This window comes from Halichoeres trimaculatus, unplaced genomic scaffold (genome assembly GCF_033239565.1).
Source record: "Halichoeres trimaculatus isolate MK-OKI-2021-1 unplaced genomic scaffold, fHalTri1.1 fHalTri1_scaffold_10, whole genome shotgun sequence".
Classification (NCBI taxonomy): Eukaryota; Metazoa; Chordata; class Actinopteri; order Labriformes; family Labridae; genus Halichoeres; species Halichoeres trimaculatus.
In genome coordinates, this window is record NW_027437187.1 from 34379940 (window position 1) to 34405601 (window position 25662).

The following is a 25662-nucleotide window of genomic DNA, read 5'->3' on the forward strand; positions in this document are numbered from 1 at the left end:
TTTGGCTCGTCGACTTCGACCACCCAGGAAGCTCCAGTCTGGGGGTCGTCCCCTCCCACAGGCAGCTGGTTTGCTCCCTGGACATGGTGAACCACAGCAGGGCTCACACACACTCTCTGGGACCCGGGGCTGCTGTCCTGGCACCATGGGGACCAGATCTGAGGAGATACGGGCCAGGGAGAGTGACGGTCACCACTGAGCAGAGGGGTGGTTTTGGAGGTCTGGAGTTCAGCTCTGGAGTCATCCTCTTCTTACTTTAATTTATTTCTTGAGATTTTATGGTTTGTCCTTAATTTTTATATCAAATCATTGACTATTAACCCAACTTTTATCGTTCTTGGAGGTGAGACAGAGAAGTTTTACAGTTTTGAGATGATTTTCCTCGACTTTAGTCTTTCTCTAAGTCCGTCTTGTTTGTGTTTGCAGTCGATGCTGTTGCGTGTCTTCGTGTCCTGATGTGGAACGGTTCCTTGTCTCTGGTTCCTGACAGCCTGGTTGTGCCCATTTCCGCTCCTCAACACGACAGAATAACGAGGGAGCTCCAGATCCTGAAAACTCCAGCCTCAGGTGGATGCTGCAGCTGGGTTTGTGCGCGCACCTCTTGCTGTCAGTTTGCATCCTGCTGCAGGGACGACACGTGGCCGTCCAGGTGTGGGTCCAGCTTTGGAAGGACAGGTGAACCTGAGAGGCCAGAGCAGGACGCACAGGTGGCGCTCAGTGATACAGGTGTGAGGAAGAGTGACCCTGATGGACCCCCCTCCTCCTCCTCTTCTGTGTCTCTGTGTGAGGACGAAAGCAGGCAGGTGAAGGTGGGGAGCAAACAGCAGCGTCCTCCCTGGAGGTACTGGAGGAGAACTGGACCAGAACCCCAGCACAGACAGCCAGGTGGGAAGTGTGTGTTGAAAAACTAAAACAGGTCATGAACAAAGAAAACTTAGTTTCCTGGAGTCTAAAAGTGAAAGAGCAGAGTTGGATACAATCATTTTGGGTCAGTTGTTCGAAGGAAATCTGATTAGATTTGTTTATCAGATTGGATTAAATCCTGAAAATGGGTTGTTCAAAAGGGAAAGAAGGATTTCAAAATCAGATTAGATCATGTAATCCAATCCTAGCTCTAATCTGGATCAAACCTTCAGTTTGTGTTGTTCAGAACTTTTCAGTAGGATTTGGATCACTATGATAAAAAAACAGGATTATCCTGATCCTTACACGGGGCAGGATTTAAAGGTGGATTTCAGAAAGAAAATTAAGTAAAACTTTTAAATTTGGTAAAATAATATAACAGTTGTAGAATTAAGTGTCGATACTTTGATTTATATTTTGTACTTGACTTGTGTAACCATTACAGTGATAAAGTAGATAAAGTTAGTTAGGCTACCAATGAAGCCTTTCAGTAAAGTAAAAACAAAGAGAAACTGAAAGAGCAGAAGCAAAGATACTCCTGGAGGAACAAATCGAGCTGAGCAAACTGCAGCAAACCAGAGAAAAACTTCAGATCCACTCGTTTTCAAAATATCCACTTTGTATATTTTATGTATATTTCTTATTAATTTGTTGTGGCTCAGATGAGGGGTCATAAAAAAACTGAAAAAGAAGTGAATGTTTGTCATTTTTGTTTTTTCTTAAAATAAAAAAACACACCTACAATGACCCCATGCTGGCTTTACCTGTTGGTCTTTACAGAGCTGGTAGCCCACATTGTGATATTATCTTCCATGTAATCTTGAAAACTGTGGATCCAGATCAGGGTGATCCAACACAATGTTGCTTTGAAAAACCAGCATAAAATGAGATGGATTACCTGATCCTGGATAGCAAGAAATGGGATTTCCAAATCCGGATCATTTTGATCTGGATCAGATATCTTGAACAACTGGCCCTTTGAGATCAGGTTCAGGGACAACGGTTTTAGGCTGAAACGCAAAAGTTTAGTTGCGTTTCAGCCTCGCGTTAACATGGAAACTTTTGAATACGGCCTCCAGAATGGGATTTTTCTGAAACTGCTGACACCGTTGTCATGACAACAATAAACCGGCTTTTCAGTGGAAGCGCTGACGTCATAGTCCGCTTTGCGCGAGTGCTTACAACAGGACAACAGTAGTAACAGTTACGATCGTCGCGGTCTACCATGTTGTACTTCTGCTGCTGTCTTAAACAAAATGAGCATCTGTTGCCCCACTTTTGCTCTTAGCATTCAACAATACACCAGATGATCGGTCCAACCCTACTTCAGTGAAGATCTACCAAAAGCTGCTTCTGGACGAGACAGCTATAGCGCCAATTACAGGCCTGGCATGCTTACTACAGCGTTTCCAGGCCCTCGGCATTTCCGTGTAAACGCAGATTTTTTTCGCTGCGTTTTAGCGTTTTCAGATGAAACATCGTGTAAAACGGGGCCTCACGCAGGGTTCACACAGGACGCGCCGCACGCAGAACAGAAGCGCCGCGCACAGCAGTTTCAGATCGGCGCCGGGGTTATCCGATGTAACTGTTCACACAGCATGCGCGTGGAACGGCTCGCACTCTGGAGCGCCTCCACTCCGCGTCTCTCTATTTTTTCCGCGAGCCACGCGCGCCACAAGCGCACAGACGGACACGTCCGATCACTGCCGAGCTGAGTCAATGTCTGATCAGACCGTCAGAGCGCAACAGAAAACGCTTCATGTGTGAACAGCCAAGCGCCATGTGTGCGTCCTGTGTGAACTAGACGTCAGAGCAGCAGCGGCACCCCTGTTTAGGCCCCATTGATTCAACATCTTTGTGTGTCACTGTAATGTGTTTCTGTCTCAGCAGGGGGCGCTGCAGTGCCAAGGAGGACATCACAACCTGTGAGGTTTCGTTTCCCCGTTCCTCAGATCAGCGCTTCGCCCAATCACAGCTCTCTGTTTCAGTCACTTCCTGTTGCTAAGGGACGAGGAGCGAACATCAGAGATGTTTTTGGAGCAACAAACTTTAAACCTCGACCACCAGCAGGACTGAGGCCACTCTCTGCCAACAACACAACAGCGGTCTACACCTAAAATGTCACAGATTACACCTTTTTTTAAACAAATACAAAGACAAAATAAAAAATAAGAAAACTTTATTAATACACTGAGGAGGCGTTAGTGCAGGAGAAATACTTTGAAGAGCATTCGAAGATAAAAAAATCTACATGATAAAGAAATATGGCTTCTGCAATGACGACATGATAGCACAAAGTGTAAACTCATAATGCAAAACTCAGAGAGCGAACAGGCAGTGAACACACAAACAGCTTAGCTTTGGTCAGTTCTGTAATTGAAGGTGAGAGGTCAGAGGTTAAAGGTGAGGTCGATGCTCTCTCCAGCTCTCACGCTGACCAGCTGCGTTTGCTGCTGGGACTCCGGCGTGCTGGCAGTGATGGCGTATGTCCCTGGAGAAACCTCGATGTAGAAATCTTCACCTGATGCTGACACAGGAGTCTGAGGAGAACGATGATGGAAAATTTTCTTAAATGTTGGAAACTTCTCTCACCTGAAAAGAAAGCAGCAGGTTTCTGTTACCTTGCTGTGTGTGGTCTTAGCGTGTTCTCTTGCAGATGGTGTCGCAGCAGCTTGTGTGTGGAACCTGCACACATGGGTCCTCTCAGTGTCGGTGCGCTGGGTGCAACATCCAGACCCATAAAACCTCTGCAGCACAAGCAGAATTCATCACTCAGTCTAATTTTGTGGCTGAAAACACAAGAGCTTCAGGAAAGTGATGACAAACCTTGCACTGATAAGTCGTCTGCACCATGAGCCCCGCGAGGGTCGCAAAGACATCATCCAGCTCGGTGCGTGCTCTCTGCAAAGCAAAATAATGTGACAGAGGATTCAAACATTCATTCATTTCATTCACCTGCTTGTGTGGGTTATAAACAGAGGACGTGCAGGTACCTGTGCAGGTATTTGTGCGCTCTCTTCTGTATTAGTAGAGGTTTGGGACGCCCTGGTACTCGTCCAGTCCACGCTCCGTCTGGACGCTCGCTCCAGCACCTCCAGGCCCAGACTAGCAGAGCGCCGCAGAGAGGACTCCAGCCAGGCCTGGCTGTCCATGAACAAGCTGAGGTAAACTCAGGTGCTCTTCACCTAAAGGAGGAAAGAGCAGTTTACCTCAAATTTACACCAAGTAGACTGGATTTGTGGAATTTGAAATCTTTCTTTCCAACTTGTTCTTAGGCAAAGATGACAAAATATCTGTGACAGTTTTGTTAAAGGATAAAAGAAAACTGCTTCATAGCATCACCTCGCTCTGGCTGTAAGATAAACTTTTTAACCTTTACAGGTAAACTGTGAAACCTGCATTTATAATTTTTTTTTTAGTTGGGCTGTTTTTTTTTTAAAGCAAGTTAGTTCTGAATCTTGACAATGCAATAACAAAACCATCATGCTGCAAAAACTAAAATCTAGGCAACTATTTTTTATCATACTTTCAGTAAAACTATCTTGTTTAACTTATTATGAGCCACATTCACCTGAAGAGTCCGGAAAGATGTCTTATCAGCCTGAATACATGTAAAGATTTAATTCAATTTTTTTGTTGAGTTAAGATGTAATACTACACAAAACAATTTCATTTATCTTACCCTGTTGACATTTTTTTTATTTAAGATAAGATAAGATAAGATAAGATTAGATAAGATATACCTTTATTAGTTCCACAGGGGGAAATTCTACATTTACAGCAGCAGCAGGACACAAGAGAAGTAACGGTAATAAGTTAGCATAAAAATAAAATTTGAATTAAATACAACTAAAATGAAAATAAATGAAAAAAAAACATGAGCCCTCGATCCATATCAACCACAAAAACAGATAAAATAGTATAATATATTTGTAAAAATATAATATAATAAAATATGATATATATTACATATAAAATAAAATTTTTGGAGTTGCTAAGAAATTCAAATTTATTTCATTAAATATCTTGAAATCAGACATTTTCAGGTAAATGTGGCTCATATAATATGACTCTTTTGAAACTAAAAATAAGATATAAACAGTATTAGTAACAGAGACGTACTTTTTAAAAATAATTCGTTAACAGTTAGTGATTGTTTCATGAAAGCCTTATCTGTGAATTAAAACTATAAACAGCTATTTATTGTAACATTGTGGGCAAATTATAACCCACATTGGTCGTGTTTTCAGTGCATTAGGCGTCGGTGTCAATCTGCGCATGCGCGGGGTCAACTCACTAAACGTGTAGTTTTCACTTTCACTAACTGCTGATCACGCTGTAACTCTAACAGTCACCTCGCGATGTCACGTAAACAGGTAATGATTTAAAATATGAACGACATGTTCAGACGTTCATTTTAACCTCTAAATTTCCTCCAAGTGTCAACAAATCCCTGCGAGGAGATTAGGAACTTGTTTACCTGTTGGACTCACGGACAGCCGGACCAATCAGCGTCACACCCCGTTCAGAGAAGGATCCGATTTCAAAACAGATATGAACTGATTCATTGATAAACTGGAGTCCTCATTTTTCGTTTTTGTGCCTCCCAAACTCAGCTCAGTGTGTGGTTCAGCTGCTGCTGCTGCATGGACGAACAAACGCTGCTTTCAAACGACGATACAGGAAGTCCTGCGCATAAGCCACGCCCCTTACCAAAACCACGTTCCAAAAACATAAATAATATAATATATGATATAAATTACTTTTTATTGTGAGTTTTTAAACAAGCTAAACGTTTTGCGTTTTATTTTTTGTTTTTAATTCAATTTCAGTTTTTCTCTTGAGCTCTCAGATGCTTTTACTGTACTGTAAACTCAATGAAACAAAGTTTATTTTACCAACTTCACCTTGATTGAAAAACGTAATATTTTAATTTTTTAGATCCACCCCAAAATTGTCTAATTCACAGGACACTAAGCTTTTATTTACATTTACATTAGCATGACACAATAAGAAATTTGATTTTTCTATTTTGGGAATATGTGATGTATGTCCCTCTCTTTTAAGGGTGTCCTGTTGGTCATGAGACTCACATTGGCAGGTTGAGGCCGAAAAAAAAACAATTTCCCAAAGATGGACAGTTTGTGCTCATAACTTATGTTGAATTATGCTGCTGTCTCCTTAAATATCAAAGCAGGGGTCAACTAAAGAACTCTTTTGTGCACTTTTCTCACTTTTACATTAAACAAAATGTTTAAAATTGAGGATATTAACTGCTGCTAAAACATAAATATTAATACCAAAGGCATCCCTGAAATCAAATGAAGATCTAAGTTTACATAAAAGTTAAAATGTGCAGGGAGCAGCAGATATTAAGTCAACCCTGAGCCAGACTGAGCAGCTACACAGAGCTGTGAATTGACCATTAGTTAGAGGCCACTAGGTCAACAGCAAGTTAAAGTAGGTTTTTCATGAACTAATACCCAGCATCTATAAAAACCACAGCAATAATTTATAAAGCAAATATAACTCAGACAGGACAAACAGTTTCCGTTTATACATTTTATTCTTCCAAAAACAAACAGGAGCATTATGCCATGAGCACACAGGCTCCTCCCACTGCCTTGATCTTCTCCTCGGCCCGTCGGCTGAAGAACTTGGCCTTGACGATCACAGGCTGCTTGGGCAGTTTGCCTTTGCCCAGAACTTTGTAGTAGCCCTGAACAAACAAAGCAGACACACAATAACAGCATTAGCGCAACTGGGTAATCACTTTAACATCAGCAGAAATCCTGATTGAGTTTTCATCGAAATCTGTATTAAAGCAACACTGTGGGGCTCTATGCATGTTTATCTTCTCCCAAAATCTTTAAAGCCAGTCTATTACTGTGCATCCTATAGTTTAAAAGTAACAAAACCCAACAGGGAAATTAACTTCTAAAAACAGCAAACCTCCAAGTTAAAAAAACACGACTTGAGTGGCTGATAAAACTTCAACTTAACCAACTAAATACATGTCTGAAAGGCATATGTGAAGGCCTATAAATATATATAAAACCAGCAAACCTTTCATACAGGTAACAAACATGTTACCATTACCTACTTCAATATTACAGGTTTTAAAGAGTATGAAAATTGTTGGATACATTTTGGATATTGTGAATCAACAATCTTGACACATCAACCTCATGCTTAGACTGAGATTTAGTTGTTGACAAATGGCTACAAGACGTGCAGCAAAAGCACAAAGATTTGGTCAAGATTACAGATTTTTGGCTTTGGCTTTTGAACAAGGCTAATAGTTTCAGATTAAAGAAAAGCATTACACCCTTTCAAAAGCTAGATACAGTAACCATCAGCCTGCTTTGTCCAGAGTCTTTAACTAATTCAGACTCTTAATCAAAACATGTCACGCTTTTCTTTTTCGTGGTTAAACCTCTGTTGACACTTACAGCGCGCACAGCATCAATGATGGGTGCAGGTCCCTCTGGCTTCTTGCTGTAGTTGAGCCTGGTCTGCTCGCTCACCAGCGTCCACAGCTTATCCAGATTGATGGTGGGGCAGTGGGTCGTGTTCCTCTTCAGGTGGTAATGTCTCATACCCACCTTACCAAAGTACCCCGGATGGCTGAGGAAAGACAAAAGCAAAGGCAGAATAACGTTTAATCCATCACAGGAGCTTTTTACATCACAACTGATCAGGAAGAAACAAAGCACATCACTTTCTCTCAGTTTGCAACATATTCAGATCAATATAAAGGTCTGTAACTGCCCATGTGGTTGACTGCTCTACAAAGAGCGAGTCGGTGAATAGGACCAGTCTTCACTCTAAGAGAACTCTAGCACACCAAGACAATGATTGTGTCCAGATGAGACTCTAGTCTCTATGTTCCTGAGCTCCTGAATGCTCCATGTTCTGAAACAGTTCAGTTATTTTAACAGATTTTTATTCTTTAGCATTAACAAGCTTTATTAAGATAACCACATGAATGGTGCAAAGATGGCAAGCAATGTTGACTGACCAGAACTATTTCAAAGGCAAAGTATGCAACTTGTGAACTCTTACATTATTTAACATCAATAAAACATCTACTCTCACCATTTTACACTGAAATCTTAAAGCGATACTCCGGGATGGAACAAGTTGGGTCCTATCACAAGGTTTAGGGCAGAAATTACCCCTACAGCAGTGTTTTTGTGCAGCAGAAGCCCAGAGCGCTCGCACCAAACACCCCCTCCCTGCTCGTCTGCAGGTTTCCTCTGCACTCAGACGGGGCCATATTTTACTTGACCAAAAACAGAAATAAACGGACTCCCACCGAAAAAAACGGATATCAGTCTGCATTCACGCTTTATTAAGAGAATTTTCAGTGCGTTACTTTCACACAAAATACACCGCTAAATAAGGCTCTAGTTCTCATCGTGTCGTAAAATGGCGCTGCCTCCGCTGCAGAGCCACAGCTGGTTACGAGGCTCTCGCCGCTTAGTGTATCAGTCCGCGCGTGGCGTGCCAGACATAAACAAATGCAGGTAGTCTGCCAGGACGAAGAGACACGATGAGAACTAGAGCCTTATTTAGCGGTGTTTTTGTGTGAAAGTAATGCGCTGAAAATTCTCTAAATAAAGCGTGAATGCAGACCGATATCAGATTTTTTCGGTGGGAGTCCGTTTATTTCTGTTTTTGGTCAAGTAAAATATGGCCCCGTCTGAGTGCAGAGGAAACCGGCTGGGTGCTCTGGGCTTCTGCTGCACAAAAACACTGCTGTAGGGGTTATTTCTGCCCTAAACCTTGTGATAGGACCCAACTCTTCCTGGGGTCCAGTCATGCAAATTTATAATTACAATTTACACAGATCATGTCATTAATTCAAGACACTTTAAAAACATAACACACAACAGGCAAAATACAAAACCAGGGAAAATTCAATGAACTGATCATATATCATAAATGTAACCATTAAATTACTAAATATGACAATGCTTAAAAGTACAAAATCTTTACATGATGGTACACATGGTCAGTCCCTGAGGTACCCCACGAAAACCTCTCCAAACAAAGCCATATGTTTCACTATACTGTTGCTTCTGTAAGCACCACATAAACGTAAAAAACTTCTTCATAAGCTGTCAGAAAGCAATACTACATGGATTATCATGATAGGAATATTCAGACTTTTGTCCTTTAAGGTCTGTAAACAAAACTCTGTAAGCTATTTCACATCATAAAAACCAAATGAAGCTTAAATTACACCAGGACATAAGGATAAAAGTGCACATCCAATAGCTGGAGAGACCAAGAGAGAATCTCATCATGCCAGACACAACTTACTATTTGTCGAAGTTGATTCTGTGGTGATGCATACCACCAGCATTACCACGACCTCCAGGATGCTTTCTGTGCTTCCCTGTGGATTACACATGCACACGTCACTCATGTCTGATGATTACACAGTAATACCACCAGTTTACTTAAACTCCTAAATAGGTAGATAATTATACTCACCAATACGACCATGTCCGTGGCTGACATGTCCTCGGAGCTTCCTGGTCTTGGTCTTCTTGGTAGGCTGAAAACACAGAGTTCATAATATTCAGTAAAGACGTTAAAGCTACATCAGCCAGTGTCCTATTAGCTGGAGCTAGCTGTTAGCTCCCTGCTAACTCAACAGAGTGACCCGAATGATGCAGACAGCTAAAACAACCTTTAATCGTGGGTAAAGATTCACGAGTTAAGCAGTTATTACACGTAGATTAATTCTTTAAACAAAGATATTCTCCTGTTTTTTTCCACGTTGTAACTGAGAGCGATCATGCAGCTTGAGCTAATGCTGGTTCACCTGCATCTACCGGCAGACTCCACACAAATTCAACAGTATAGCACAGACATCGCATAAAATGATAATTTACACTTAGTTTTAAGAATGACACACACAGACAACGTCGGGTTTGTGTACGCAGTTAATTGTAGTCTCTATCTACTCGTAGTAAATACGAGGTAACTGCATTTTCAGCCGCGGGCCCACCATAACCGGACTCTCACACCAAACGGCTCCCAAGTACCCACAACTTAAGTAACTGACGGTAAAAACGCACAATTTATGACTATGTAATACAACAGAAGTGTAAGCCGTGATAATATGATAGTTTGCTGTGAGAATGATTAAGGATGGACTCAGATTAAACCCGATTTCTCGGCACAGGGAGACATGATAGCACCTACCATCTTGGAGGCTAGTTGAAAGAGGAACGGGATTTGCAAACCTCGCGGTTTTGTGCGAGATTTAGTTTAGCGCAACAGAGTGCTCAGAAATCCACAGCGACGCTTAGCGATGAGAGGCAACAACGAACCATTCAAAACAAGAGTGTTTACCACGGGAAGCCGTATTATTCAGCCAAGTTTTTTTTTTTTTTTTTTTTTTTTAATCAAAAAAATTAGAATAACAACTAAATAACGACAGCATGTCTGTTTATTCTTTGCACATTCATTTCTCATTTTTCTGTTGCAAATTAAATTTCAAATTTCTTTTATGTCTTATTCAGTGCACTATTTTAACTTAAATGTGTATATAACTTCCTCTGTACAAAGATTTTTTTAAATTTTATTTTATTTTTTTATTTTTACAATTTCAGCTCTATTTTGTAACAATTAGTGTTTATTCACTATTATTGTACCAAGAGAGTGCAGTTAAAACTGGAGTCAGCCGGAGTTGTATTCTTGAAGATACTTGGCAAATAAAGGCTATTTTAATTCTGATTCTGATTGTAATGATTAGTGTGGGCCTGAAGTAGTAGATATGAAGACAACAAACAACTTCAACAATTTAACCTCCAATTGTCCAAACTCTCTGGGGCTTTGGATTCATTTAACATATGTGAAAATATACAATAAACTGTGGGTGTGATGTTGTATGATTATTTTTTAGATGAGCCACTTAAGGTTAAAAAAAAATCTCTGTCATTCATCTTCCTTTCCTGACTATACAGAAAAAAAATCCAGGTCTATGCTTAGCAACTGAACGTAGTGAGCCTGAAGTAAGGCTATCATTTAAATTGTTTTGTTTATGAATTTCATGAAAATATAATCCTTTTACTAATCTTCAGACAGGATTTTTTTTAATCAATCCCACATATAGAGGACATACTTTTGATTTTTTTCAGGAAATCCAAACAGCTTTTAAATTAGAATTTCATAGCTTTATTTATAAGAAAAAACAATTCTGTTTTTTTCTTCCTGAAATTCATTAGTTTGTTTAAAAAAAAACCTTCTGTTGTGCTTCATTTAGCTCCATATTCAAGTAAGGTTATGTTTAAGATTACATGAAAAAAATTGTTTTGTGCTCAGTACTACCTGACTAATTTCTCTGGTACATTTGTTTTTAGAGGTTCCATATAAATAATGATTCTCCAATCATCATTATTTCCAGAAACCAGATCAGCTTTGATGGAAACCAGTTGTGCATAATAAGTTTTCTGCATCATTAGACACATTTGCATCCCTGTAATCCAGTTTATGGGACTAAACATCCATTTAAAGAAAGTCAGAGATGTCAAATTATAACCCAGTCTTTATGGTAAGTTTATACTGGTATTCTAAAAACTCTCATTCAGAATAAACAGAACACTGTGCCAACCAAACAGTGAGAAAAGAATAACGACAGAGGTTACGTTAGGGAGTAAAGGTGGATTTGCATACAGTTAGTCTGTTATTCAAAGCTCGGTCAGCCTCAACAGGGTGCTAATTCTTATCCCACATGTTATGAACTGGGCGAGAAAAGACAAACATTCACTGCTGAGCTTTATCTGGATGAACTTTATGCAACCTGTGGTCCTGCCTGTATACTTTTAATTTAACTTTGCTTTGTCCCATCTGCTTATGTAAAGGACAGATAACAGCATCACATTACTGATGTGCTACATCAGGTTGCTACTAGGTGAACAGAGCTGAAATGTCAGGGGGGTGAGCTCTCCTCCAATCAGATCATGAATACTTCCCTTGATACTGGACACATGAAGCAGCTTCATCTCACTCCGCGCTCACACTCACCTGGAAACACTCACCTGGCTCTGTAGGAGAGACCCTGGTTGTTGTCGCTTGCAAAGGCCCTGAGGTAAGATTCAATCGCAACAACACGTCATCCAGTTGTTCCTATCATCTGTCATTGGTGCTTGTGTTTTTTTGCATGTGCTTTTGTTTATGAATGATGCAGGATGATTATTTTATTACACAAATGAGTCTGATTCGTTAAAATGTGACTTTCACTCGTTCTTAAGTGATTTTCTTGTTGTTTTGATTCTTCACTCAGGAGATTTTAAACGCTCTGTGTTTTCTGTCCTGTTTTTCAAACCTCACCTGGCTCAGTTCACCTGGAGATGGCTCACCTGCCCTACAGATGTCATGGAAACTTCCCCCGAAGGCAGGCCACCCTGTTTCCACAGGTATCCAGGTGTAGAGTGAGGTGGGCACAGGAGGCTGCGTCACCTGAGAGCGGGTCAAATCGAGCAGCAGGAGCAGAGGGGCTGAGCCTCCCAGGGGAACAGGTAACAGACACGGGCACTTTATTATCCAACGGAGCATAATCACAAAACATGATTGAAATATTTCTCATTAAAACATGAAAATGATTATTTATACTGATAGAATTGTGTATTACATTATTTTAAACAGCTTTGTAATTCTGGATCCTCTGGGATGGATAAACAGTCACATGGGTCTACCATCAGAAACAGCGGAGCAGCTTCTCCATCATCAGAAAAACAACAACCTGGAAAAGATGTTGCAGCCTTATTAGAGAGAATAAGGTAAAATATATCAAACACAATTCAGGAGATGTCACATGACGCCACAGCAGCACCATCATCAGAACCACTTTTGAGTTTCTCAAGTTTATTTTTTCAAATTATGTTTCATTCAAATCCTGCTTTCATATCCCACTTTCATTTCCACAGGATTCACCCCCTTGCCCAAAGGATTCTGGGTAACGGCAGCACACCTGTGGTGATCTTGGAGCGTTTGAACCTTCAGTCTGTGTCATGTCTACAGCCTGTGGTGTCTCTGGTGCGACTGCCACACCAAACACACACACCGGACACCTTGCCTCTTCCACAGCAGGTAAATACGGTGGCCGGTGGGGGTCAGACGATTTGCAAAAGCCACAACACAATGGAAATACGGCCACGTTGGAAATGAAAAGAGGTTACTTATCCAAACGGACACTGAAAAATTGTAAAAGTAGTTAAATGATTAACTTCACTAGTGACAAATAAAGCTTTGTAGGGGTCTCACCTTGTGATATCCTTCGTAATTCTTATATTTCTTTATTTATGTTAGCATTAGAGCTACATTTACCATAGCTTAAGTTACAAAAGAAAACAATCCTTAACTTACTTTCACAACTTTTCTGTGTCCTCTTAAAGGTCCCATATTCTGCTCCTTTTCTGCAGTTTAATATGGATCATTGATGTCTTCATGAAATGGTAGTAACATGTTTTGGTCCAAAAAGCCAATAAATCAAGCACAGCAGCATTGTTTCCAGGCTCTCATAGCCCCTCTGTTCAGAACAGGCTGATTTACCATAACATTACAGGCTAAAACAACAGGCAAACGACAGATAAAGTTAGCATCCTGGAGCTAACACAGAGACAGGGGGGACACTGAGGAAAAGCTCTTCCATCTGCTCCACAGCACACAGCATTTAAAATACTCACATTTCCAGGGTCCCAGGTTTGTTGGAGGATGGTTGGTAATGGGCCTGGATTCAGGACCAGTTTATTGGCTAGCCCTCTGTTGGACTGTCCAAAGTTGGAAAAGCAGTCGGCCGTGAAGTGACTAGCACACACATGCACAGTTTTACTGAGTGTAGCTGGAACATTTCCTTGATAAATGAACTCTAGACACTTAGACTGTCTTCTTCTGAGATTGGAAGCTTGTGCATGGAACTATGTGGCTGTTTACAGCCAAAAACAGAGCAGTGATGGCTCTTCAACTTTGGCATTCTCCTCCCCACTGCTGGAGAGATTTCTCCGATGGACCAATCAAAAAAGGGAATTGCTGAAGTCGGCAAATCCTGAAAATACAAAGGTTTTGTCATTGAATATCACATTTTGTGGGCTGGGAGGAAGGCCAAAGACCCACAAATTTCACTAAAAGACTTAATAAAGTGATTTTTGCACAATATGGGACCTTTAACTTCTGCTGTTGCTGCACTTCTGTTGAGTTGTGTCTTTTGCATTTGTGTTGTTGCGTTTGAAAAACTGGCTGACACCTTATCAGCCACCGTAGGTAAAAGAAAAAACTGAAGATGTGAGCAGAGGATTATTTAGACTGACCTGTTGATGAGTATCATCTTCCCCTGCAGAACGGACTCCATGAGACCACCACCATGTCCCCTCAGCGTCATCCAGACTCAATCCCGACCTCGTGGACCGAGCCGTACTGTCCGGACAACTCCGCCTCTGAAGAGCCGGAGCAGGACTCAGGCTTTGACTGTGAATCCAACCCAGACCAGACTTACATCCTGTGTGACTCTGGATCCGAAGAGTGGGGCCCTGATTTAAAAACAGACTCAGAGACCTTTTATTTGGATCCAGATCCAGAACCGACCTTGGTGATAGAGCTGGATCCAGATCCAGATCAGGACCAGTCTCTGGTCTCTCTTGAGCTGGAGGGTGAACCTGAAGCACAGTGTGAAGTGGAAATAGTCCAAATGGAAGACAGGGAGGATCTCTGCTCTGCACAGGAGGAGGCAGACTCATCCACCCAGGAGCCTGGACCGAGACCAGGACCAGAGGAGATGGAGAGTGAGGATTTCTGTGCTGTGTGTCTGAACGGAGGAGACCTGCTCTGCTGTGACCGCTGTCCTAAAGTTTACCACCTGGGCTGTCACATACCTGCTCTGAGCAGCTCCCCACTGTGAGTGCTCTGCTGTCCTAAAGATGTGAGGGGGACTTTAGAGTCCTGAGAGGAGCTTTAATCCAGTCTGTGCAGGTTTGGATCCTGCTGTATTTCACAATAGATAGATTTACTGGATCGACACTAGTAAAGAGACAAGCTCTAGTGGTGAAGCTGCCTCATTAAGCCTGTTTCAGCTTTTTGAAACAGCTTCGACCAGCGAAACACTGAAGCATGAAGACAGCAGACATCAACTTTTGTCTTAAAGAGCGACCCCTGTTGATTGAGGACTCAAACAGCTTTAGATCATCATTAGATACTCCTCTGATGAGGAGATTATGACATGTATATATATACGTATATCAAACTAAACCAGGTTAATTCTTGAGGACTTCTTCTGTGTCTGAACAGCTGTTATGAACTGGATATCCACTGACACGTTCAGTTGAAGGTCTCCAGTTTACAGGGTCACTCTTTAAACTGGAACACCGGGAGCTGACAGACACACATTCACACTATCAGGCCACGCTTACACGAAGACTCCCGCAAAGATTCTTCCTCTGCGTTCCTAAAAGCCACCCGCGTTTACATGAGGACAGCGAGAAAATGATGTAGTGGCCATGCCAGGCCAGTAGTTGGCGATGTGGAGTTGTGCTGAAGTGGCGCCGTTAATTGCCGTTTTATTGACATTTTTTGTTAAGTGGCTTGAGATTACGTTTGTCATGACTTGGCGCTATACAAATAAAGACTAATTGATTGATTGAAACCCAGGGCAGTAAGCAGCACATATGCTACTCAGAAATCAGCCATTATTGTTGAGGTTTTTCTTTATTTTTCTGACGTTTTATTTAGGGCTGTCATTTTAACACGTTAATTAGATTAATTAATTACACCGCAAATTAACGTGTTATAAAAAATAACAGATTAATCTGGATCCAAAACCCGCGGGGCATTCAAAGACGCACTTATTTTCAAATGTCTGGCATTTACAAACCGTTTGTCCTAATTGGAAAAGTGGTGTTCTCGTCAGATTTTCAAATTTCCGACGGTCCCTGAATGTATCACACCTGACGTCAGCAACATGCTTTAGACCGTGGGGAAGCGAGAGTGGGTCCACATCTCGTTTATTCACACGTCCTTTTTGAAAATCTACAGAAAATCAACCGTTTGCTCTAGCTCAATTCTGTAAAAAACAGATAATTTTTTAGTCTTTACTGCTTTAAACAAGCTCTGAATGATCAATATTTGTCCTGAATTTAAATCTTAAGAATTCTTTGAAAATTTCCTTCCATCTTCCTGGTGTCATGTTTCAGTTTGGGGCTGCTCTGCACCAATCAGCAACAGTTTGTGTGTTCAGAGCATGTTAAACTGAGTATACTTCACTTTTCTTTGATCCAAGACTTGAATTAAGTGTTTTGTACATAGTTCCTTACAGTTTTTAGCCTTTAGCCCTGGTTCTCCTGACCTCATAGAAGTATAGAAGTTCATATTGCAGTGAAAATTGAGTCCACGTTGAGTAAAAATGTGACAGAAGCAAAAACCGTCCTAAAAATCAAATCAGCTTATCTGAGGTGCAGGACTGTGTAGATTTTGTAAAGACAGAACCATAAAACTTTTTTCATGTGTTCCTTATGCCTCAGGGTACCTAAAAATGTGTTGTATATATTCCCACCTTATTTTTAAATGTTTTTTTAATGTCTTTTAATGTAATTTTAATGTCCTGGAATTCAAATTCTTTATTTTGGGACCTTAAGCAGATATGAGATTAAAATGCGATTAATTAGATTAATTAATTACAAGTCCTGTAATTAATTAGATTAATTTTTTTAATTGCCTGACAGCACTAATTTAATTATGTGAGACGGTTGGCAATCCAACCTTGAGGTGCATTACTGCCACAAACTGGACTGGAATGGCTTAACTGGAAGTTGTGGCTGCGCGCGCAACTTTCACCTGAAACTGCGAGTGCACATGCGGTGACGTCAGCGTTTCACCCTGAAGCGCTCTGCTCAGTGTTTATACGAGGCTGGATGGAGGAGCGTTTTGAAAACTCTCCACTCTGGAGAGTGTTTTCAAAAGTTTCTGTTTTCGGATAAAACGCAAAGCGGTCTCATCAAAATGCAAGGCCAAAGGGCAACGAAATGTTATCGGATTTGACCGTTTTTGGCGTCGTTTTTGGCCAAGGCAGACCGTTCATTAGGAGGTACTAAACCATGTCCATCACAGCTGGGGGTCAACTTATTATCCAATCAGAAACGTTGAGCTTGCACCCCTCACAAAGTTCCTGGAACTCTTGAAAGTATTACCCCCCAGGTTAGGGATGTTTTAAGGAGTAAACTACCTTTGAACTGAAAGTTCCTGCAAGGTGCTTTTCAACTACAGGTACTTTCTTTCCCTTTATTAACTGATGTGCATAACGTGACAAGGCTCAGATAACGGATCCACACGCAGGACTCAATGAAGTTCTTTTCAAGAAAGTTTTATTCTTAATACACACAAAAAAAAGGCAGAGTAAAAAAAACGGAGAAAATCTCCAGATAAACTAAACCTCAGCAAAAGGCTGGAACACAGAATCTTCAAAGTACAAAATAAAATCACAGCAACCGGCTGGAAAGCTAAAAAACAAGGAAAAACTCACGATACAAAACTTGATGAAACCGACAGGAGAAGAGTTTTTAAGGCACAGGTACTTGGTATCAAACAAGACGAACTGGCACAGAACAAGGGACGACATAGACACTAAATACACAAAAGGAAAGGGGAACAGGTGGAAACAATCAGGGTAATCAAAAACCGGAAGTAAAGCTGAACGCAAACTGAAAGGTGAGCTACAAAATAAAAGCTGACACACACAGAGGATGAGACAAGAACATGAAATCAGGCTTGACATGACATAACGCACAGAACTGTGGCAGGACACTGCGATCCGAAAGCCGACAAAGCCACCCACAGCCACCAGGGGGTGCTGCAGCACCCTCAGCACATTGGGCCGTTTACACCAACCAGTGCAGTTAGTCTTGATACAGCACGCATTTTGTAGCGTTTCCATTGACTAATTCCTGGACAGGTCCCCAAATTACCAACCTGTACCGTCCCACTTTTTAGCCCAGTTTCCACCAAGCAGTTCAGTTTCCACTGACTAACCCCAGGACAGATCCCCAAATAAACAAGACGACCCATCCCACTTATTGGGACACTTTCATAAGGGTGCCAGACTAAACCGATCTGATCCCAAAGGGTGGAGCTACAACACTGAACACTGAATCATCACTTCCTGTGTGACAGTAGCTGCTGCATTTCTCCTGGCGGCACGCAGACTTCTCTGAAACAAAGCTTGATTGTTCTTTGTAACCAAGAGCCACAGGCCAATCACAGAGAGGACGAAATGCTGCATGTCTTCTCTTGTTGCTTTTTGTTTACTGCGTCATGTTTTTCTTCTTCGTTGGATTTATTAGCGGGGTACACTGTGTCGCGCTGCTACGGGATGACGCTAATATGTAACTGATGCGGATATCGGTTGGCTGTGGAAACTCAAACAGTACCAAGCTTAACCAATCTAACCCGTACCAAACCTTGCTGGAATCCGGACTGCTTGCTGAAACAACAATAATAAAAGCTTGAGAAACACCTCTTACCAATATATTTATGTTTTTTTTTATCTCTAACTGATGAAATAACTTCTGTCTCTCAGAGGTGACTGGGTTTGCTCGCTGTGCAGAACTGACCAAGATACTGTGGAGACCTACGACTGTGATGGAGTCAGGACTCCGTACACGCTGTGTGACGAGGACCAGAAGGTGAGCTACGCCGCTGGTAATTGTTTAGTATCACACCATGAGAGATTTGTTTTTAACAGTTTGTGTTTGTCCCTGTACAGAGGTGTGAGAAGCTGACTCTGCTGCTGCTCTGTCACACACTCAGCGCTCCGTTCCACGAACCCGTCAGCCCTCTGGTCAGTTTACACAAAGTCATATCTCTTAATGTTTGCTTCAGTTCTGGTGTTAAAATAAAAACAACGATCTCACCTCTGTGAATTTTCTCCAGGCCAGAAACTACTACCAGATCATCAAGAGGCCCATCGACCTGTCACTGATTCGCAGGAAACTGAACAAGAGCAACACCCTGCACTACTTTACAGCTGAGCAGTTTGTGGATGACGTGCTGCTGATGTTCAAAAACTGCGCTACGTTCAATTACGTGAGTCTGTCGCAAGGATTATTAACTTTCAACTTCTACATACAGTTGGGGAAATAAATATTGAACGTGTCAACTTTTTTCTCATCACATTTATTTCCAAAGATGCAGTTCAAACAAAATTTCTACCAGACATTGGTATTAACTCAAATAATCCACACGTGAAAAGAAATCACAACGTTCAGGTCCATAAATAATGATTATGGTGAATTAAGTACTTCACTGTTGGTGTAGTGTTTTTTGGCTGATGTGCAGTGCCATTTCTCCTCCAAACATGGTCTGTAGTATGACAGCCCAAAAGTTCAGTTTTGGTCTCATCTGACCAGACAACATTCTCCCAGTATTCTACAGGCTTGTCAAGATGCTGTTTAGCAAACTTTAAACCAGCTTCAACATGCCTTTTCTTGAGGAATGGAGTCTTACGGGCTGAGCCTCCATAGAGGCCATGGCGGTGGAGTGCATTGCCTATTGTTTTCTCTGTAACAATTGTACCTGCTGCCTCCAAGTCTTTCTGGAGCACTTTCTGGGTGGTCCTTGGCTGGTTGAGTACTCTGACTATCTTTCTGACTCCCTGGTCAGAAATCTTCAAGGAGCTCCTGTGCGTGGCCTGTTGATGGTAAGGTGGTGCTTCTTCCACTTGTGAATAATGGCCCCAACGGTGCTGACTGGAATATTCAGGTGCTTTGATATAAGTCTGTAACCAGTTCCATTCTGATGCTGAGCAACAATCAGGTTGTGAATGTCTTCAGAGAGCTCTTTGTCTTTACCCATCATGAGGTGTGTCGTATTTTACTGCTTGGTGAAAAAAACACCTTTTTTATAGGACCATCAATTTGCTCTAGCCCAGCTGATGTTGGTTTGCACTAATTGGAAGTTCAAGTAATAATTACTGACAGATTTCAGATTTCTTGCCAAAGTATACAGCCTTTCCATGGTGTGTTCAATACTTTTTTCCTGTGTTATCGTACTTAATTCACCATAATCATTATTTATGGACCTGAACGTTGTGATTTCTTTTTATGTGTGGATTATTTGAGTTAATACCAATGTCTTGAACTTTGCATCAATTAAATCTTCTACGGGGGCACTGCAGGTTCAGAGTAAAGGCTTTGAATAATCAGAAAAAAAAACTCTTCTGATATTTTCTTAATCATTCTTTTCTCTCTCCTGTGCAGCCGGACTCAGAGGTCGCTCAGGCCGGTCGAAACCTGGAGCTGTTTTTCTTAAACAAGCTGAGGGAGGTTTTCCCCAATCGAGTGTTCCTGTCTGCCTGCCAGGACAGAACAGACAGAGCTCGCTTACACTGGCTCAAGAAGAAGAGGAGGGAAGCGTACAGGAAGAAGAAAAACTGTTTTAACGGGAAAAACTATTTATTATGAAGATTTTCTTCTGATGTCCTGTGATAAAACGAGAATATGTAGAGATTTCACTCCATGCATAGTCTGCAGCTTGTATCATGTGACATGCTCTGTTATAAATTATAAAGATGGACGTTGCATCTCTGCCTTCTGTACAAAGAGTGAAGCCAAAATTTCCTTATCCATAATCACCCAAAGTAAAAAGTCCACTGTAATATTTGTCATTTATTGTTTTTTGTTTCATATTAAAGTTAAATGGAAAGAAAACAACCTTTCTGCAACCTTTATTTTCAAAGGAGACATTTTGCCTCAGCTCACCTGGATAAAAGTCATTTGGGAGCCATAAAATTAACTTTATCTATCTATCTATCTATCTATCTATCTATCTATCTATCTATCTATCTATCTATCTATCTATCTATCTATCTATCTATCTATATATATATATATATATATATATATATATATGACAAGTGCTATATAAATAAAGTTTAAATGGTTTGATTTGATTTATCTTCCCATCAAAACTTTAAAGTGTATAACTTCTATACATAGTAAAAAATCTAGTAGATACTATTTTTTAATATTATTTTTCTATTTTTAATAAATTTGGAAAAAATAAAATAAAATAAAAATTAGAGTTTCAAAAATGTGCAAAACTTTTTTAAATTAAAAAAAGTACAAAAATGTAAGAAAAAAAGAGAAAAATTTAAACAACTGGATTTTTGGGAATTTAAAAAAAATTGCAAAAAATATATTAAATTAAAAATTGGAGTTAAATAAATGTGCAAAAAAGTAAAAAAAAAAAATCAAACTATTATTTTACTGGAATTATAACAATTAGCCAAAAAAAATAAAAATAAAAAAAATTGCTGTTTAAAAATGTGTTAAACGTTTTTAAATTACAAAAATGAAAAAAAAAGAAAAATTTAAAAGATTTGACTTTTTTGGAATCTTAAAAAGATGCAAAAAAAAAAAATCGCAAATAATTTCAAATTTCAAATTGTTTTTTACCAATTCTCAACTTTTTGAAAATTAAGAAAAAAATTTTTGTTAGAATTCTCTATAAAGTTACATATAAATAACATTGCTCCACACTTATTATTTTTTTTATTTGCTAATTTCTTGCCACATATTGAGCATGTATTTTAAATTAGCACGTTGTCAGTTGAATGAATCCATCCACACAGAATTAAAATCTGTATTTTCTTCCAGATTAGTCTTTTTGTAGATGTAGTTATCTTCCCAGGGCTGTAAAACTTGAGGTTAGCCACAGGTGCATGGAAAGTTGGTGGGCTGTTGATGTTGTAGGAGGTGAAGTAGAGCGGCTTTATTGACAGATGGGATGAAGATTTAGTTCAGCTAAATGTTAACACAGGATTTTATTTAGTGTCAGAGTCTTTAGTCATCAATACCCTCTGTTAGAAAAATAAAAACTCTTTATTTCAATAATACTTTTTGAAGCTACAAGGAGCCGCTGCAAAGAAGTCCAAGAGCCACAGGTTGAAGACCCTTGGTTGCAGGGAATCAATAAACCACAAGAGGGCGCCACATTCCAAGATATGACTCTATTGCACCCATAGAAATTCAATTGTAGCTGGACAATTGCCCATGAGCAATTTGGGGTTCAAAGACTTGAATCTAATTAACTCATTGAGCCACAGCCGCCTGATAAATGGAAGGAGAGTTTGCTGTCATTGACCTACTCACTCACTCACTGACACTCAGCTGGGCTCTGTCTTTTTATTACCACTGTGGGATTTGAGGAATGAGTCGCACACACCCACAACAATACACACTCCTCTGAGGAATCTCTGTCCTTGTGTGTGACATCTATTGTGTTCACATTTGGGAGGAATGATCAGAATGCACGCCGGTCTAAGCAGCACTTCCGGCGCTCACCTTCACTGACATTGTGTTCCAAAATGAAAAGGTAAACACTCGAGGAATGCCAACACGCTGCAGAAGGAAAAGACAAGAAAAGACCAGGGGGGGATTCAGAAAATCAGGTCTCTGCACTTTGGGCTCATGCCATGAGAGTTTCTCTCCTCACCTGTCACTCAGGCTCTGCCCCGTCCGGTTTAACCCGTGCAGTTGAGGTCACGACCCTGATACTTGGCACCAGCGTCCGGGAAAGCGACGCGTACGCTGAAAAGCTGCCCTGACATCAGATGCCAGGATGAGTCATCCAAAAACTGGAAGACTTCAGCGGTGCATCGAGCTGTTATCCCCTCCAGGACGTTACAGTCCACCTGTTCTGCCAAAGTGTCACTCTGATTCAACGTCAACAAAAGTTAAGATCTGCAGCAGATGTGAAGTATTTAGATATTGGATTTGGATAAGGATTCTTTATCATTGTGAGATAGGGCTGTTTTCACCATATGTGTATATAACTCCACCATAAATGGTCGGATTGTTTTGCAAAACAATACAAGACAAGGTCACCATAATTTCTGACAGATGTAAAAGTACGATCCAGATCCTGGAAATATTCTGGATACTAAGATCCAGAATATAAAATATGTACTGGGTCATCATAATTTTCAACACTGTCAGGAAACAAATAAACGTACAAACCTGCAACTAACACCAAATTGTAGCAGACAGTCTGCTCAAAGGGAGTATAACATTAAAGTCGTATCACAATATGCTTGGTGGAGGTCTGCGATCTCTGAGTGCTTTTCTAGTTATTTATGTAACACCTTTAAAAACAAATTTTAAAAACACATATAATTGGAGAATTTAACATAAAGATAAAAATATAAAGGAAGGGTTTATAGGAGAGAAGGGAGGATGAGATCACATCAGGTGGAAATAGATAGGGATAAGAAATATCTGCCCCCCGTCTCTAGAAATCCCTCCCACCAGACATCCGTGACATTAACTCATTGACCATTTTCAAATCTCGTCTCAAAACCATCTATTCCACCTGGCCTACTCACTCTGACTGCCATCCATCCATCTTATCTTTTTCTTAAAATCAATTTCTTTCAAACTCTCATGTATATCCATAAAAGGTACCCTGGAATTAAATGTATTATTATTGTTTAAAAAAATAAATAATAAATTGAACCAATAAAGACATAAAGAACTTAACGATTAAAAATTTCTCCACGAGGAGAAATACAGCAGCTGCTGTCACACAGGAAGTGACGATTCATTTGTCCGATCAACAGTCTGCAGCGTTTGTAGCTCCTATGGAAGGGTCCCAAAAAGTGGGACAGTGAGTCTCTGTTATTTGGAGATTCGTCCCAGGATTAGAAGAATACAACTTTATCGTCATTGTAACAAGTACAACGAAAATGAAGTCACAGCAGCAATCAAGAAAACAAAGTAAGAAAGTGTATAGAAAGTGCAAAAATGTCCATAAGAAAATAGATGCTGACAGCTTGTCCATCATTGTCCAGTCAGCCAGCCTCCACCTCCACAGGGTCCAGGACTGAGCTTCTTCAGCAGTCTGTTCAGTCTCTGTCTCCTGGATCCTGTCTGCTCACAGCAGGTGAAGCTCTTCCAATGTGTTGGTGTCTGGTATTAGCTCTGTTAGCCATGTCCGTGAATAGCATGATGCTACTCTGCCTGGCAGCCCCTCTGTTGCTAGGTTAGCACAGCTAGCTCGTCCATCTTATTGGAGATAGATCATACGTTCCCAATAACGATGGATGGAAGGACAGGTCCATGTCGTCACTTCTCAGCTCACACCTGAGAACCAGCACGTCATCCTCACCTCCTTCTCCTCACCTTGTGGGAAACATCTGGCCTTGCACCAGTTAGCACTGACGTGCTACAGGCTGCTAACAGCTGATTTCACATTGTAATGATCGCCTCTCTGTGTAGTGTGTCTTTAAATGCTTTTGGGTTACCATGGTGATGTATAGACGTAACGACGTAACACACACACTTCGAGTTTTCCTGGGATCGACATGCTGTTGGACTTTTTGTTTTACCCTCACAAAAGTGTGCTTAGAGGATCACATGAAGGATGTCTGATCTCTCCTGCAAGCAATAAACGTGCAGTGTGACGGCAACGAGCTGTTTTGAGTCGTGTTTTCGACCCTTCTAACCCGGGGAGACCCCCTCCTCACTACACATGTAAACAATACAGTCATGGTAACATGTAGGCTCTCCAGACAAACACAGGAGAAAAGTAGTGAAAATATCACTCAATATCAAGACACAAAAAGTTTGGTGTTCATGACCAACAAATGAGCCATACAAAGTAATGATCCACTCCAAATACAAAGATGATGAAAAAGAGACGAAAAAATAACAAGAAACGGACAAAGAAGAGAGAAACTGAGATAGTTTGTTCTAACCACAACATCAACTGAAGCTAGCTAGCATCACATAACTCATCAGCAATATTTCCACAGTAATGTCAAAGATCAGAGTGTTTTTTTATCATTTGTGCAGCTTGTTATTGTGATGAAACAGTCAGGTCAAATGTGCTACAACCTGATTTTTTCAGTACAGGTTGTGACCTAACGTAGAGACGTCTACAAAGTGCAAAATAAAAACAGAGAGGAAAAAAAGATGTGTGTTTGTATTGATTTCAATAAAAAAAAAGGGGTTTGCTGTCCTTCAAATCTGGAATATTATCACCCAACACGTCCAACCCTTCAAAATAAAATGAAAGCTTTGTTTTATTTTGAAGGAACCCTGAAGTTTCAGTGTCTGGAAACAGAAACACCTGCACCCCACGGGATCAGGATCAGGATCAGACAGAGACGGGCAGTGTGAGGGGCAGAGGAAGCTAAACAGGACTGAACAGAGGTCTGCTTCAGCTCCTGGCAACCCCTCAGGGACAATGGGACAGAGATGTGGCCCAGATCCTGGCTCTCCTCCTCCTCCTCCTTCCTCTTCCTCCCTCTCTGCCAGCAGAGTCACCAGCGAGTCGTCCACGTCCCCTCATTTGAAGCTGCAGCCAGGATCTGGGTCCTGCTGTCTGGCCCTCTTTGTGTCTTTCCTGTGGGTCTGCTGGGGACACTGGACCCAGTGAAGGCCGAGCGGCCGCCCAGCTGACCCCTCAGTCTACTTCACGCTCTGTGACAGAAAGGGAGTCATTGTGTGAGCTGTGTGTTCAACAGTCAGAGAGTTAATATGAGCCGAGCGCTTCAGACCTCATCCATCAGCGTCAGTCCTCTCTGGATGCTCTGCCTCCTCCAGTCCTCCTCCTGTGACCCCCTTTGGCTCTGGCTGCAGCCTGTGTCCTGGGGTGAGCCCTGAACATGCTCAGTGGATTAATCCTGTTCCTGCTGTTATCAGCCGTGTGTTTGGAGCTGCTCGATGTTATCTATCGCACAGTCTGCAGACCTTTCATTTT

The 25662-nt window shown here is 41.0% G+C and overlaps 4 protein-coding genes, 1 long non-coding RNA gene and 1 other non-coding gene across 6 annotated transcripts in view; 3 read left to right on the forward strand and 3 right to left on the reverse strand.

The window, feature by feature from the left end:
* The window catches only part of cunh11orf16 (chromosome unknown C11orf16 homolog), a 7717-nt gene extending 4607 nt beyond the window's left edge, over window positions 1-3110 (forward strand). Inside the window, exons 6-8 of the mRNA XM_074677912.1 lie at window positions 1-219; window positions 427-885; window positions 2794-3110. The exon at window positions 1-219 is cut by the window's left edge and continues 13 nt beyond it. Coding sequence (XP_074534013.1) covers window positions 1-219; window positions 427-885; window positions 2794-3020 — 905 coding nt within the window. The 3' untranslated portion in view covers window positions 3021-3110. The remainder of the gene's footprint in view (window positions 220-426; window positions 886-2793) is intronic.
* On the reverse strand, window positions 3064-5613 carry akip1 (A kinase (PRKA) interacting protein 1). Its single transcript, XM_074677913.1, has 5 exons — window positions 5384-5613; window positions 3897-4088; window positions 3730-3804; window positions 3525-3650; window positions 3064-3443 (listed from the first exon to the last, which is right to left on the reverse strand). The coding sequence occupies exons 2-5, from the start codon at window positions 4053-4055 to the stop codon at window positions 3294-3296; spliced, it is 510 nt and encodes a 169-aa protein (XP_074534014.1). The 5' UTR covers window positions 4056-4088; window positions 5384-5613; the 3' UTR covers window positions 3064-3293.
* An 837-nt stretch (window positions 5614-6450) lies between these two features.
* rpl27a (ribosomal protein L27a) lies at window positions 6451-10189 on the reverse strand. Its single transcript, XM_074677949.1, has 5 exons — window positions 10123-10189; window positions 9406-9469; window positions 9232-9307; window positions 7356-7530; window positions 6451-6622 (listed from the first exon to the last, which is right to left on the reverse strand). Exons 1-5 carry the CDS (start codon window positions 10123-10125, stop codon window positions 6494-6496), a joined length of 447 nt encoding a protein of 148 aa, XP_074534050.1. The 5' UTR covers window positions 10126-10189; the 3' UTR covers window positions 6451-6493.
* On the reverse strand, window positions 7663-7790 carry LOC141797277 (small nucleolar RNA SNORA3/SNORA45 family). The gene has a single exon (XR_012599021.1). It is a non-coding gene; the product is annotated as a small nucleolar RNA SNORA3/SNORA45 family (small nucleolar RNA).
* Window positions 10190-11789: 1600 nt separating the features above from the next.
* On the forward strand, window positions 11790-13002 carry LOC141797170 (uncharacterized). Its single transcript, XR_012598926.1, has 4 exons — window positions 11790-12010; window positions 12262-12440; window positions 12568-12701; window positions 12849-13002. It is a non-coding gene; the product is annotated as an uncharacterized LOC141797170 (long non-coding RNA).
* Window positions 13003-14281: 1279 nt separating this feature from the next.
* On the forward strand, window positions 14282-20531 carry LOC141796644 (tripartite motif-containing protein 66-like). The gene is made up of 5 exons (XM_074677872.1): window positions 14282-14811; window positions 18482-18587; window positions 18668-18742; window positions 18835-18987; window positions 20160-20531. The coding sequence occupies exons 1-5, from the start codon at window positions 14282-14284 to the stop codon at window positions 20361-20363; spliced, it is 1068 nt and encodes a 355-aa protein (XP_074533973.1). The 3' UTR covers window positions 20364-20531.
* Window positions 20532-25662: the final 5131 nt, after the last annotated feature.